This window comes from Notechis scutatus, chromosome 1 (genome assembly GCF_049901735.1).
Source record: "Notechis scutatus isolate UNSWTSFEM ecotype Mainland chromosome 1, rNotScu1.2, whole genome shotgun sequence".
Lineage (NCBI taxonomy): Eukaryota > Metazoa > Chordata > Lepidosauria > Squamata > Elapidae > Notechis > Notechis scutatus.
Genome location: NC_142009.1, coordinates 190708966 through 190724639, shown reverse-complemented (window position 1 = coordinate 190724639; position 15674 = coordinate 190708966). Strand labels below are relative to the sequence as shown.

The window sequence follows — 15674 nt, the reverse complement described above, 5'->3', positions numbered from 1 at the left end:
CTGTAGAAATTTGGAATTCAACCCCAGAATGCCCAGTTAAAAGAATCCAGAAATAAGGGTTCTGAAAGTGTTTTATCTGAGATTCCGGATAAGGTTTCTTGTCCGTGAACATACAAATGAGCTAACAGAAAGCAATTTCCTAATTTGAATTATTGGTATGAGGAAGAGAGCCCACAACTTTGAACAGAGAGAAACGTTGCTTTGAACCTGGTGATAAGAAATGCCTGTAAGGATTAAACTAAGCATTATCCAAATCGTAGGAGGTGATATGGGGGAAATCAACTTGGGAGATGGATGGAGAACCAAAATATGCTGAAGGAGGCAAAGTGCTTAATCTTTCCCCTCTCAGTTGCCTTTGTACTCCAAAATGTCTCCCCAGCTGCTCTTATTTGCATAAGGAGTTTCAGTCTTTTCCCCCCTTGCAAACAGTTGTTTGATACGGCAGGTGGAAGGAGTGAGATTAGGAAGAAATGAGAGGCTAGGGAATGGTTAACCACTTTGGGCTTTATTATTTTTTCACCCTAAGGGCTTTTCAGCCCTACAATCTTAAGAAGCTTGACTCCTCTGTATAATCTGGCTAGAAACCAAGCCAGTTTCAGCAACCCCTTTTTTGGAATTCAGTTCCTTCCTCTACTTTGGCTTCATCAATGGTCAGATGTTTAGTCTGTATGCAGTACAGCTGCCCACCGGTAGATTACTCCTCCTATCCATGCTAGAAAAGCAAGCGCCAATCACTTACTTTTTGTGGGCATGTCTTTGATGACAGACCTTTTGTATGAACCTTTCTGATGACTCCAGAACCATCCTTCCTGTTGCTTTGGCTAGGAAGGAAAAGTAAAAGAATCTTGTCAATTTCACTTGGTTACTTTTAATGTGTAGTGGAAAAAGATGGGGGAGCTGGGATCTTTGGAGGACATCATCTGGTCCTCTCTACAAAACAAAGTGAGAGAACTAAACTTGCACTGGGATAAATGGTCATTTGGTTCAGCCCTAAATTACTCCCTCTAGGTTTTTTTTTTTTTATCTTTAAAAATAGATACAAGTTTTTTCTCCCCAATCCTGCCGATGTGATATTTTGTCAAAACCTATTTCTAGAATATCTAAGTATTACATTGTGCCTTTGTCCCTGAGGAGAAAACCACCATATATAAAAGAAAGTGATTAAGTGTTTCTAGAAGTTCCTGGAAATTGCTGTAGGAAGTGAAGAGTGAACAGAAATTCTAAAGCAGCACTTCCAGGATTTGTAATAGGAAGCATACACACTTCACCAGGCCCAGCCTGAAAAGACTTAATTGTGGTGAATAAGAAAAGCTGCTCTCAGAGAAGACAACTTTTTTCATTTGAATTAAATAGGAAACTCAAATTACCTAAGGAACTCAGCCAAATCATCGGTTCATTTAATGTACCACTTTTACCAGAAACTTTCCAGAGTTTCAGAAAAAAATGTTCTAATCTTACTGGAGATGCCAAGGATTGAAGCCAAGTTGGTCTTCAAGAAAAGGATATCTTCTTCCCCTGACTATAACTCCCTCCCCCCACAATGTATGCAATTTCTTTTTTCCTATTCTGGATCTCTATGCTAAGAATGACTCCAAACTGAATGAAGCCCATCACAATATAGTAGAGCAAGGGTCTTCAAACTTGGCAAGTTTAAGACTTGTGGACTTCAACTCCCAGAATTCCTGAGCAAACATGACTGGAGGAGGAATTCTGGGAGTTGAAGTCCAAAGTCTTAAAGCTGTCAAGTTTGAAGACCCCTGCAGTAGAGGCTTGTTCATTGAATAAACCCTTAGATAAGGGCTAGAAACCTATAACTTCTTTCCAGTAGGAGCAACAAGATGGTCCAATCATACCCAAAGTTGAGAGTGCATTGTCACATTGATTCATACAGGTTTTAAAATGTTGTTTTCTAAGGAGTTTAGAGATTGGCACAAATTGATTTATGTATCAGAGGTATGTGTGACTTTATGTTGACGCACCCAGGAGTGCAAAACAGTGTGTTTCTTTTCTTTTTTGTTTTGTTTTGTTTTAACATCAGAGAGATTTTCAATATTGTTTTCCATTTCTGTCTTCTGTTTGTTTGGAAGAACAGGCAAAAGTTACTACAAGATATAGACACAGATCTTTTTGAAGTTAGATGTCATGGCATCTGGGCATATGTCTTGGTTGCATCTTGTTTTTACAGAGTCTTTCCTCCCACTGGTGCTTGATAAGGAAAACAGTAATTGATGCAATCTCAGCAAAAAGTCACATGAACTCTGAGACCATGGCATAAGCCATACTATAAAATGTATATAAAATGCTTGTGTCTCTAGTATTTCTAACAGTATAAATAAATGGAGTACATTGGCTGTTGCTATATTATGTATACTTGCATCAGGGCATAGGAATTCTAAAGAAAAATAAAGTTATTTTAAAAGTACTATTGGAGATTGCTTTCTTTCTTTTTTTTTTTAAACAAATTTTATTAATTTTAAAGACAAACAAACCATCATTAACCATTAATACATTAACCTCTTTCCATTATAAATTTTACAAGTCAAATAAAACATTATTTTATACAATATAATTCTATTTTAGACCATTTCCATATGAGCATACAAATATCTCTTATCCAATTTCTCTTTATTACTCTTTACTCTTATCCAATTTCACTATTATTATTTTTCTCTATATTTATCCAATTTATAATTATCATCTATTTCTCTCTGACTTGGTTACCATTATTCTCATTCTATATTCCTGCAAGGTTTTATTAATTCTCCCACATACATAAACACACAAAACACAAAAATATAAAAGATCTTTTAGGAAAGTAACTTGGCCCCAGAAACCTCTCTCTACATGGACTTCAATTATATTCATGCTCATCTTACATGCCATTACCTATTTTATTTACCATTCTATATCTTCTAAATTAGCTTCTCCACACATTTCACTCTTCTTAATTCTATCTTATTTAATTCATTTTAATTTAAGTCATTATATTTGTATCTTTTGTCCATTCTTTATTATCCATTTGTCTCATTCCCTATAGTAAAAAGAAAAAAGAGTTTCTCCTGAAATCACTAATCAGAGTATGATGCCTTTCTATCATCCCCCTAAATTAACATTTAAAATAACACCTAATACCCAATCTGATTCTGCTTGGTATATTCTATCTACTAATTTTTTTTAAAAAAAAGATAATAAATCCAATATGATTAAATACATTACTAAACATTTCAATATTTTAATCTCTTATTAACTCTTAAACCATTCTAATTTTCTATTTCTAATACAAATGCTACAGTACCATCTTATGTACCTTGCAGAATCTTTTTTTTAAACAAATTATACATTACCCTTTGTCCCTAAAAAAAATTCCTCTTTTCTTATCTGGTTTCAAAGCTTTGTGGCTTTTCTCCACCTTTTCCCTTTCTTTCTTCTCCCACCAGGCCTTTCTACCACACCTTCTCCTAGCCTCTGCCTTGTTAGCTTCCCTTCTCTGTTGTGTTCCTTTTTTCTTTTGTTTTCTAGCATTATATTGATTTTGCATCTTATTTTTCTCTTTCTTGGGTGTTTTTTTAAATCTTAAGTCCTTAATTTTCCTTCCTCTCTTTCTCCTCTCTTTCTTAATTAAATTTTGAGATTCATCAAAGATGGCTTCTTCTTCTTCTTCTTCTTCTTCTTCTTCTTCTTCTTCTTCTTCTTCTTCTTCTTCTTCTTCTTCTTCTTCTTCTTCTTCTTCTTCTTCTTCTTCTTCTTCTTCTTCTTCTTCTTCTTCTTCTTCTGCCTCCATCTATTGTTGTGTTTGTTGATAAATAGAAAGCGCCATTTCTAAAAAGAGAAAGGCTTCCTTTACAGCGTCCTTGCCCTCTCTTTTTGTTTGTTCATGTTCTCTTCTCAGTTCCTCAACGGAAAAGGCCATTATAAATCTTTTCTTTTTTTCCTCTTTCTTCTTACAACAACCAAGATGTTTCAAAAGTTAGAACAGTCCCAAAATCCCAAAGTCACCACTCAGTCCAAGCCAATACAAAGTTCTCACTTTCTCTTCCTGGGGTAATATCAATCAAAAAAACCGACCAAATCTGTATTTTAAAGCCTTATTGCAATAAATTTCAGTCTTCAAATCCTTAAGGCATCTCCTCCAACAAGATATTTATATATATATATATATATATATATATATATATATATATATATATATATATATATATATATATATATATATATATATATATATTTGTTTTCTTAAGTTTTCGGTACTACATGTATGGTGTTCGGCTTGGTTCGGGTATTTTCCCACGTCATTGTAGTTGTTCTTTTAAAGTTGTAGCAAGCGTTTCAGCAGAATCTCATCTGCCATCATCAGCTAAACCAACAGACGGACACAATACAGAAGCCTGATGATGGCAGATGAGATTCTGCTGAAACGCTGCTACAACTTTAAAAGAACAACTACAATGACGTGGGAAAATACCCGAACCAAGCCGAACACATATATATATATATATATATATATATATATATATATATATATATATATATATATATATATATATATATATATGCAGATCTTTAGTTATTCGGGTTTTCTCCCGCGTAAGATTGGAAGTATCTAGGCAACGTTTCGATGAAGTCTCATTCATCATCTTCAGGCTTCTGTCTTCAGCTCTGTGCTTCTCGGAATCAGGAAAAATTATTGAAAAAATTAAAGAAATTAGAACATGACAAGAAAACCCCCAACAACTCACAACAACACCTGAAACAATTAGTGCACAACGTTTCCAACAGAGAACTCACCAAAACAGAAACAGATGTTCTAACCAAAGGATTCAATTATGCTATAGCACCCCAAAAAATCCCCACAGAATCCATCATATGTGCAGTAGAATCCAGCCTAACTAAATTAAATACAGATGAAGCTGATAAAATAAGACACCAAGTTACCAATATCCTATGCATAAGCAAGCCACCCAAAAGCAACTTACAGAAAAATGAAATTAAAGCACTACAAACCCTGAAAAGAGATAGCAGCATAATCATCCTCCCAGCAGACAAAGGAAATGCCACTGTGGTAATGGTCAGAAAAGACTACGAAACAAAATTGACAGACCTACTCCAAGACTCCACATACAAACCCATAAACACAGACCCAACCACATATCTGGAAAAATTAACCAAGAAGAAAATTATAACCAGCCACATAAGCAAAGAGATCCAACACACGATCATACCCAGAGAGAAATCTTCCAGATGCCCCAAACTATACGGCCTCCCAAAAATACACAAAGAAGGCATACCTCTCAGACTCATAGTCAGCTCCAGAGGAGCACCACTACAAAACCTAGCTAAACACCTAGCAAAAGAGCTACAGCCCCATGCTGAAACAGCAGCTTCCCATGTACAAAACTCATACCACTTCTTGGAAATGATCAAAGATCTACACGTGGAGCAAGAAGATCTGCTTGTAAGTTTTTTTTTTTTTAAAACAAGTTTTATTAATTTTTAAAACACACAAATTATCATTATTCATTACATGTTTAAACCTTTTTCCATTGTAAATTTAACAAGTCAGATAAATTATGATTCTGTTTTAAACCATTTCCATATAACATACCAAAACCTCTTATTCAATTTCTCTTTACTTCTCTTTACTCTTATTCAATATCATTATTATTATTTCATCTGTTTCTTTCTGACTTAGTTACCATTATTCTCATTCTATATTTCTACAAGTTTTTACTAATTCTCCCCCCCAAAAAGACATATACACACAACACACAAAACATAAAAAAAAATCTTTTTGGAAAGTAACTTGGACCCAGGTGTCTCTCTCTTCATGGACTTCAATTATATTCATGCTCATCTTACATATCATTACTTATTTTATTTACCATTCTAAGCCTTCTATATTAACTTCTCCACATATTTCACACTTCTTAATTCTACCTTAATTAATCATCTTAGTTTGAATCATTATATTTGTATCTTTTGTCCATTTTTTATCATCCCTTTGTCTCATTCCTTATGAAAAAAAAAGAAAATCAGTTTCTCCTGAAATCATTAATCAGAGTATGATGCCTTTCTATCTCCCCCCTAAGTTAATCAAATTAATCTTTAAAATAATATCTAATACCCAATCAGATTTTGCTTGGTACATTCTATCTAACTAATACATCCAACATAATTAAGTGCATAATTAGACAATAAATCCAAATATTAAAAAAAGATACTATAATAAAAATTTTATAATAACATCAATACCATAATCTTATTAAACTCTTTAATTAAAACAATATTCTAAACCTCTCCTATTATTAAGTTTTAAAGCCAATCATTTTTAAACATTTTAACATTTTAATCTCTTGTCAACTCTTAAACCATTGCAATACTACCATCTCATCTTATGTACCTTGCAAAATCTTTTTTTTAAAAATTATACTTTATCCATTATCCATAAAAATTCCTTTTTTTCATTTAATTTCAAAACATTGTAGCTTTTCTCCACCTTTTCCCTTTCTTTCTTCTCCCAACAAACCTTTCTACCCCCCCTTCTTCTAGCCTCTGCCTTACCGGCTTCCCTTCTCTGTCGTATTCCTTTTCCCTTTTGTTTACTATCATCATATTGGTTTTGCACTTTATTTTTCCCTTTCTTAAATGTTTTTTAGATCTTAAGTCCTTAAGTCCTTTAGTTTTCTTTCTTTTCTCTTCTTTTCTTTTCTTTCTCTCTTCCTTCTTTCTGGATCAAATTCTGAGATTCATTAAAGATGGCTCCTTCCTTTCTTTCTTGTTCCTCTGCTGTCTTCATCTGTTGTAATGTTTGTTGATAATTAGTAAGCGCCATTTCTAAGAAAAGGAAAGCTTCTTCCACACCATCTTTACCATTTTTTTTGCTTGTTCATATTCTTTTCTTAGTTCCTCAACAGAAAGAGCCATTATAAATCTTTTCTTTTCTTTTCTCCTTCTTTCTTCTTACAACAACCAGAATATTCAAAAGAAAATAAAAAAGATAAAACAGTCCCAAAGTTATCAATCAGTTCAAACCAAGGCAGAGTTCTCACTTTCTCCTTCTGGGGTAATATCAATCAAAGAGAAAGAAAGTCCAAATCTGTTTAAAATCTTATTACAATATATTCTAGTCTTCAAATCCTTAAGGCATCTGCTCCAACAAAGTCTTAGCATACAAATATTTTCTTTTAATCCCTCTCTTCCCACTCATCGCTTAAAACCAATTTTCACCTAAAAAATAGGTTTCTTAATATCCAGTTATTTATTCCGTAGGAAAAGAGGGAAAGCTATCCTTTCAGCACCTTCAAACAGCCGCTTTTTTCCTCTTCTGGCAGGTATTATTCAGAAAGTCATACTTTTCAGGAATTTTATTAAATATGTCTTAGAGTCCTAGGAGCCAAGAAAACTTTCTCCTCTCAAGCACTTTCTCCACTTCCTCCTGCGCATTCTTACCCGGCTGCCAGCTTCTTTGTGGCGGCCATTACAGACCGCCGCTGCACCGTCCTGGGAAAAGGGGGTTCTGCCGGCCGGGAAGGGGTCTGCAACACCCCCAGTCCCTTCTCCAGATCCCCTACCTTCAGCTGCCCCTGCAGGGCAGCCTAGCTCCGCACTCCGCCTGGGTCGGAGCCCCAAAAGCGGCTAGCGCGGCAGGGATCGCGCAGCTCGCAAATCCTGCCGCTCGCTGGGCCGACAAACCGGAAGTTTCTGCTTGTAAGTTTTGACGTGGTTTCCCTATTCACTCAAGTCCCGATAAAAGAGACCCTTGAAATCATCAAAAATAAATACCAACCAGCTAAACACCTCATGGAACTAACAGAACACTGCTTAACCAACACATATTTCATATACAAAGGACAAAGATACAAACAAATAGAAGGAGCCCCCATGGGATCACCACTGTCACCTGTCATTGCTAACCTGTTCATGGAAGAATTCGAATCCAGAGCCCTGGCCAATGCCATCCTCAAACCCAAACTATGGTTAAGATACATCGATGACACATTCGTGATTTGGCCCCATGGACAAGAAAACCTAAACAATTTCCTAACACACCTAAACAGCGCACACCCCAAAATCAAGTTCACCATGGAAACAGAAACAAACAAACAACTACCATTCCTAGATGTACTAATCTACAAAAACAGATGGCACACTAGGACACACCATATACCAGAAGAAAACACACACCAACCGCTACCTCAACGCCTAATCCCACCACCACCCAGCACAGATAAACTCCGTGGCTAAAACACTAATTACCAGAACCAAACGCCTGGCAGACAAGACACACATTAAGACTGAACTATGCACCCTGACTAAAGTACTGACAGCCAACGGCTTCCACAAAAGCAAAATCACCAGCTGGATCCACAAAACACACTGAAACATAATAGAGACCCAGAAGATGAACAGACCTATGGAACAGCTGTCCTGCCCTACATAAGAGGTACTACAGACAAAATTAGTAAGGTACTACACAGACATCACATCAGGACTGCCTTCAAAACAGACAGAAAAATAGCAGCCATCCTTAGCAACCCCAAAGATAAAATTGACCTGGAAAACCAAGGCATATACGAAGTCCCTGTGCATCATGCCCGGCCACATACATTGGACAGACCAATAGAAGAATAAGTACCCGCCTGGATGAACACAAAAATGCAGTCAAAAAGCTGGAACACACTTCCTCACTAGTCCAACACATGGAAGCTACAGGTCATAGCATCAACTTCAATGGCACCAAAACCCTGGCCACTATGGAAAACCCTAGCCACAGAGTCATCAGAGAAGCCATAGAGATTGAAAAAGACCAGAAAGCATGAACAGAAGAGATGATTCCACCAGGCTGTCAATCATTTGGAAGCCTGCACTCACAAACAAAAAATCTCCACACCACAAGCCAGGCAAACACCTGGGCACAAACAGATCCCCCTGATACCTCCAGCTCAAACACACCCCAACCAGGCACCCAGATGAAACCCAGCTTCCTAACTAATGATAGCCGTCCATTTACCCGAAGCCAAGCTGCACTAAAGGCCTCCATTAAAGTAACACAATGCTGCCAGCCAATCAAGATACAAAAAGAGCCAAAAAACAGACAGAAGATATCAGAGACACCCATCAAGCAGAACACAGCAAACTCCGAGACCAATAAACACAGACCAAGACTCCCAACCAATCAGGATGAAAAAAACATTCTGGCACAGCAATAGGCTGCCCCAAATTTAAATCTGAAACCACTGTAAAAGTCTGACCCACAGACGGACACAATACAGAAGCCTGATGATGGCAGATGAGATTCTGCTGAAACGTTGCTAGAACTTTAAAAGAACTACAATGACGTGGGAAAATACCCGAACCAAGCCGAACACCATACATGTAAGTACCCGCGAAAACTTAAGAAAACATAAGAAAGGAACCAAGCCGAACACCATACATGTAAGTACCCGCGAAAACTTAAGAAAACTTAAGAAAACATATATATATATTGTCCTCTCCCTTCCCACTTATCACAGAAAGCAAGTTTTAACTTTCTATAAAAAGACAAATTTCTCAATATCCATTTGTTGATTCCATAGGGAAGGAGAGTAAACTTTCCTTTCAGCACCTCAAAATTGCCGCTTATAGTTCTCTTCTGGAAAGTATCATTCAGAAAGCCATAATTTTCAGGATGTTAAATATGTCTTAAAGTCCTGGGTGAGCCAAGAAAAACTTTCACTTTAAAAAAACTTTCTCCTCTTCCTCCTGCACATTCTTACCCAGCTGCCGGCTTCTTTGCGGCGGCCATTACGGACCGCCGCTGCACCGTCTTGAGAAAAGGGGGTTTTGCCGGCCAGGGAGGGGGTCTGCAACACCCCCAAACCCCTCTCTGGATCCCCCCTGTCTTCAGCCGCCCCTGCAGGGCAGCCTTAGCCTCCAAACCCGTCTGGATCGGAGGCACCAAAACGGCTAGCGCCGCAGGGATCGCGCAGTATCGCGAATCCCTGCCGCTAGCGAAGCCGACAAACCGGAAGTCTCCGGAGATTGCTTTCTTATACAACTAATGAGATGCATCGGTAATTACTTTTTCATGTAAAAATGGCCCACCTGTACACCATTAGGTCACTGATTTCTGGACAGGGAGATAAAAGAAGAGGCTGTAACATAGACAGCCCATAGAAAGCATTAAAAAGCTGCATATGAAATTCCATCAGAGTACGTTTATTCCAACCCATGTTATAAAGAGTTATTTGTATTGCTTCTATGGGAGAGTTTAAGTAGAGTGTCAAATGCCTCTTCCTGAAAAATGTTTGATTGGACACTATATATGCTATGTTTCTGAATTTCTCCTTTAAAATCTTTATTCCTTCAAATTGCATTGACCATTTTCCGGATTTTATTATTCCAGCAATGGGTATCTCAGCTGTTGTATTAACAATGTTTGATGCTATAGAAACCCCACCACCAAGCACTCGTGGAAGATGCCTACAAAATATGATCAGGGTTATAAGAAAGCCTGAGGAGTTTTGTTTCTCTGAAGAGCTTTGGTTTATTGCCAAGGCATTCAAAGAGTCATCAAATGTAATATACTGTAAGTGTCTCTCTTTTAAAAATAGTTTAAAAGAGGAAGAAGGGAACCAGAGTGGGAGGAGAAAAGGTGGTCTTGAAATTTAGGAAGCCCCTTGGCTTACATGTTTTTACGCAGCTCATGCCGAAATTTGTTTTCCTTTCATCTCTTTCCCAGTAAAAGCAGCAGTGAGGTTTATCCCTTTAGCTTCCTCAGAACTTCCTTTCAGAATTCCCAATCTATTACAGCACATTCACATATCAGAAACAAGATGCCTTTTCATGCTGTCAACCTTTTTCATCTGAAATGTAAATTAATTCTTGCCTTGACAGAGATCAAAGTAGGGGTATTAACCTTATTGGACCCTTTCTCCATCAGAATCTGTTCCAAAGGCTCGGGGGCTGGTGCTGTTGGTGTCTGAGAGGAGAATCCAGCCTTCAGTGTTATCTATGGCCCACTTCCAGGCAGTCCTCTTGTCTACAAGTCACCATTTCAAAAGCAGTAGTTTCTTTTGTAAATGACCTTATCATTACTTTATACTGTGTGAAGGGGGAGGGGAGAGCTTTGCCTGAATAATTCTTCCAGGATTAGCCTGCTCATTTTAATTGTGGAGTGGAGGAGGCTACATTCAGAATTCAGAATATTCTTTGAATGGTTTTGACAGCAAGAGATCGCGGCCGGATAGAAAGTCTTTTTTTAGGTTGTTTATTTTCCAGCAAGGCAGTCTTTAGAGATAGACCACATTTGCATTTTTGGAAATAAATAGATTCTCAAATACACAAGTGGCTAGGTGAGCAGTTGAACAGACATTGATAAAATGTGGAAGGAAAAAAGAAATAAATGCGTTCCAAGAGAGAGAGAGAAAAAAAGGCTTCCATGTTAGCTGCCTTGGGGGCTCCACAGCAGAGTTGAAAGGTGGGATAGAAATGTTTTAATAAATGTAGAAACCCAGAGTATGTGAGAAATAAGTTTATTGTTGAGTTGAGTTTGGAAAACTGATATTATAATTTGAAATTTAATTGGATTTATTTAAGTTGTGAAATCAGATATTCCTCCAGGATAAATTATATGAATTTCATCATTGCTTTAGCTTATGTACTGCTTAACTTCAGTGAAGTATTTGAGGAATCTCTTAAGAGTTGAAAATGCCCCGGTTCAGTTCATAAGGCAGCTTTTAAAAACTTTTATATTATATTTAGGAATATTGATACATTTTTCTAAAATATTACACATTTGTCTTAGCTTTTTAAAACACATTAATGATCTATTGATGTTCAGTTATGGTATTATTTCCAAATAGTTGGTTCCTTTTTTTAAAAAAAATCTTCTCTTTGATCAAATACTCTTTGAGGCATCTTATAAAGACTACAACAATAAAAGGATAAAGTAGCAAGCAAAGAAGGCAAGTGATAGTAGTATAATAAGAGATGCAATTCTGTTTTATTAAAAGTTTTAACAAATGAAATAAGTTTTAACGATTGCCTACAAGAAACCTTTTTTTAAAAAAAATCACATTAATAGATTTGGGGATTATGTTCCATTGTTAGAATGCAGCATCAGAAAAATACAGGCTTCTGTTGAGTATTTGATATATGCTGCAGTGTGCCAAAGAAGGCAATTCTTATCATTCTCTAGTCCCAATCTCAAAAACAGGATTTTAAATAGTCATCTAGAAACAAACTGTCAAGAACTCTTATTGGTTGGAAGAAAATATACATTAGAAGAAAATAAAGGCTGCCCCACTCAGAAGTTGGTTCTTGGTGCTCCTGGAGTTGCCAGCATAATAGTTTTCCATAAAAATGTAGGCCTGCCCTCTGCAAATAAGAGTGTCCATGTCAGGGGATCAGAAAAATCAAGATAGTGCCACAATCATGAGATAGAAGCCCAACCTCCTTTTTATGTGCAGCACAATATCATTTTCACAATAATATTGCCAGTCCAGGGACTCCCATTCCTGTTTGTAATGCATAATTCTCTATTTATTTGTTAAAGCTCATGCTGTTTTATTTACCACTTCTCTATTAAAATCATTTTTACTTTTATTTTTGTCTTCCAAGGAATTAGCTACCCCAGTGCCCCACCCAACATTGTATCATATGCAAACTGAATAAGCATTCCCTCTACTTCTTCCCAGTAGTCATTAATAAAAATGAAAAATAAAGAACCCCGGACTGCATATCACTAATGAGCAATAGGTATATAATTTTTGTATCCTCTTAATTGTCATGCCATCCAGCCTCTTATTTAATTAGAAATTAGAAAGTCATGCCAAATGAAAATATAATATATATTCCATCATCTATTAAGGCAGTTAACTTATTTTTGAAAAAGGAGAAAAATTGTTCTATCAAGACTGATGAATCCATGCTGATTTTTGATAATTACTCCATTGTGTTCAAAGTACTTAAAAACATTTTATGATTGTCTCTAAAATACCAACATAAAATTGACCAGCCTGTTTTATATCTCTTTGTTGAAGGGAATAAAGAAAAGCATTTTAGTTGTCCAGTCATCTCTCATCTATTTGTTCTTTCCAAAAATGATATGTCTATATTACCTGGCCTAGAGCTCACTGGAAGGTTGTTTAATTTAAAGCATAAATGGCCCATTTTTTTCTATCAGATTTGAGCCACATTGTGGACAATGTGTACATTGTGACACATTTTATACAGCTGCTTTCAAAGACACAAGAACTTTACAATAAACTCTCTATAAATTTTTAGGAACTGTGCTACAGTGGTGCTCTCTGAATTTGATTGTTTTCTTGCAGATGTTTCATTGCACTGATGATGCTACCTAGTTGGATAATGAAACATCTGCAAGAAAACAACCAAACTCAGAGAGCACCAAGGACAGTTCAACCCTGAGCTACAAATATTCTCTTCTATAGGATCTGCATTACAACTTTGCTTTTCGTATGTGAAAGGCTGTTTCCTCAGTTAGAATTCAGTTCTGTCTCTATTGATGCTTATCTGAGATTTTGCTGATTAAAATTTTAGCTAAAATTAACCTTTCTGGGTGAATCCTCAACAAAGTTAATTCTCCACGATGAGTTTGTTTCTTCTTGAAAGAAGGGATTAGTCTTGATCAGAATCATTGGAGCTCAGTTCTTGACATATTGGGTCATGAGGTATTGGGCATGGAATAGGTTTATTTTATTTTGTTATTTTTGACTCCTGGTGAGTGCCTGGACAAATCCCTGAAGCTTTCTTGATAAGGTTTTGTTCTTGCTTGTTTCCTAAGACTTGAGAATGAGTAAGTGGACCAAGGTTATCCAGCTTGCCTGCTGAGGTATTGTTCAGAGCCATCTCTATAATAATAGATAATAGTAGGTGACTTGACATCCTCAGGATGCTTTGATATCGAATTGTCATCTATTTCCACAATTCCTTCAACTCTATGGACAAGAGATTATAGATGCTAAAGTTCAAAACTTCTGGAGAACAGAAAGTCAGTTGCTCCTATCCTATGTTTGTACAACCCCTGAAATATGAATGATTGGAATTAGTTAGATATCATATCAGTGGCTATTCTTAGCTCCAACATCACTTGCTCAGGTGACACAGGTGAGATACTTTTGCTTTATAATATACAGAGGTAAGCCCTTAATTACTCAGTATTTAAATTCATGCATTTTCTAGAATTCTTTGAAGAAAAGGAAGGATGAAAGTATACTAAAACAGATAAAATAAAAAAATATTTGCCCGGCAGATGCTTAGGATGAGTCAAATAAATGGTGATTCAGTTTTCTCCAAAAAATAGCTTGCTGAAAAAAATCCATCTGAAGCTGTTCTCAGATCAGATCTTTGGCAATGCCATTCATTTGTAATGGTCAGTAAACTTTGTAGCCTGGAGGGTGATTGCAGCCAGAGGCTTCAGAACTGAAACAAATCTGAATTTGTTTCTTTCTATAAAGAGTTGAATAAAGAGTATTCTGTATGTCGCAAAATGTCAGATAATGCTGCTCCATTTTTAATCTTCTTTTTTGCTGATGCTTGCTTAGCCTTCAGGGGATATTTAACACGCAAAAATTATAGAAGATGGAAGAACAGTATTGGCTATCAAACAGATGTGGAATCAGTGGGTTTCGATTCCAATCTCAGATACGAAGAAAATGGGTAAGTTTTAATTATTCTGTTCAAAAAGAATATAGAGAGAAAGTACGCAGAGGGAGACATTTTCTTTCCTATTACTTACCTTGCTGGTGAGACAACTCAGGATAGGTCCTGAGCAACTATATTCATCATGAGCTGCAATTGGACTCTGTTTTTGAAAGATGTGTCTATTCATGCAAGTTTGTGAATATGATTTGTAGCATTCACATATCAACGACTTAGTTTTATACTTGAGATAATTAACCAATCTATGTAATTTTTATTATAATCATTGGCCAGTCAAAACTAAGTACAGTATATACTGTAATGAAGCAAACAAAACAATAATAAAAGTCATCTTGGCAGTAACCTGTTTAAAGCTCAGGATCTAAATCACTTAAGATCACTAACCTGGTTCTTGAAATGCCATTTGGTGGACTCAACAAGCCATAGCACAAAATTTGCCAGCGTTAAGAGTAACAGCTGTGTGTGTTCTATTAATTAAAAAGAAGTGTTAATACATTCAAAAGTCCTGGTCTATTAACTAAAAGGGAATATGAAAGGCAAAGACTTCCACTAAAAAGAGCCATACGTAGAACATGAGCCACAGTCTACACCTCACCTGAACCAAAGAGTAGCTCTGGTCTCCCATAGGAATGTTAGGAAGATTACCCTTCAAGACTGCCAGAGGCAAAACATTAAGGCAATGTGCTCTAGCTTCTCATTAGATGGCATAATTCTTTCTCCTTGAGAAAAGTTATGTGGTAAGTAACTTGTTATATCAGCCTTTTATTACTTGAAAATTGTAGAATGTAAAAAATTCTTCTTCAGCACTCTATCACATTTTTTTTCCTGGCTGCTGTCCTATTAAACCTTATAGAACACCAGCAAATTTCATATTATGTATTTGCCTCTAACGCAGGACAGAATGCAGTGAGGTGTTTCTATAAATAGAAGCAATTTCTGCTCAATGAACACGAGGCAGTTAATTCTTTCTGCCCTCTTTTCTCAGAGTATCTTCAAATTTTATTCCAGAGAGT

The 15674-nt window shown here is 36.5% G+C and overlaps 1 protein-coding gene across 4 annotated transcripts in view; it reads left to right on the top strand.

The window, feature by feature from the left end:
- The window catches only part of MYO3B (myosin IIIB), a 289387-nt gene that overhangs the window by 199685 nt on the left and 74028 nt on the right, over positions 1 to 15674 (top strand). For all 4 annotated transcript variants that reach the window (XM_087949748.1, XM_087949749.1, XM_087949750.1 and 1 more), the window contains one exon: positions 14544 to 14658. In XM_087949748.1, the coding sequence (XP_087805874.1) occupies positions 14544 to 14658 (115 nt within the window). The remainder of the gene's footprint in view (positions 1 to 14543; positions 14659 to 15674) is intronic.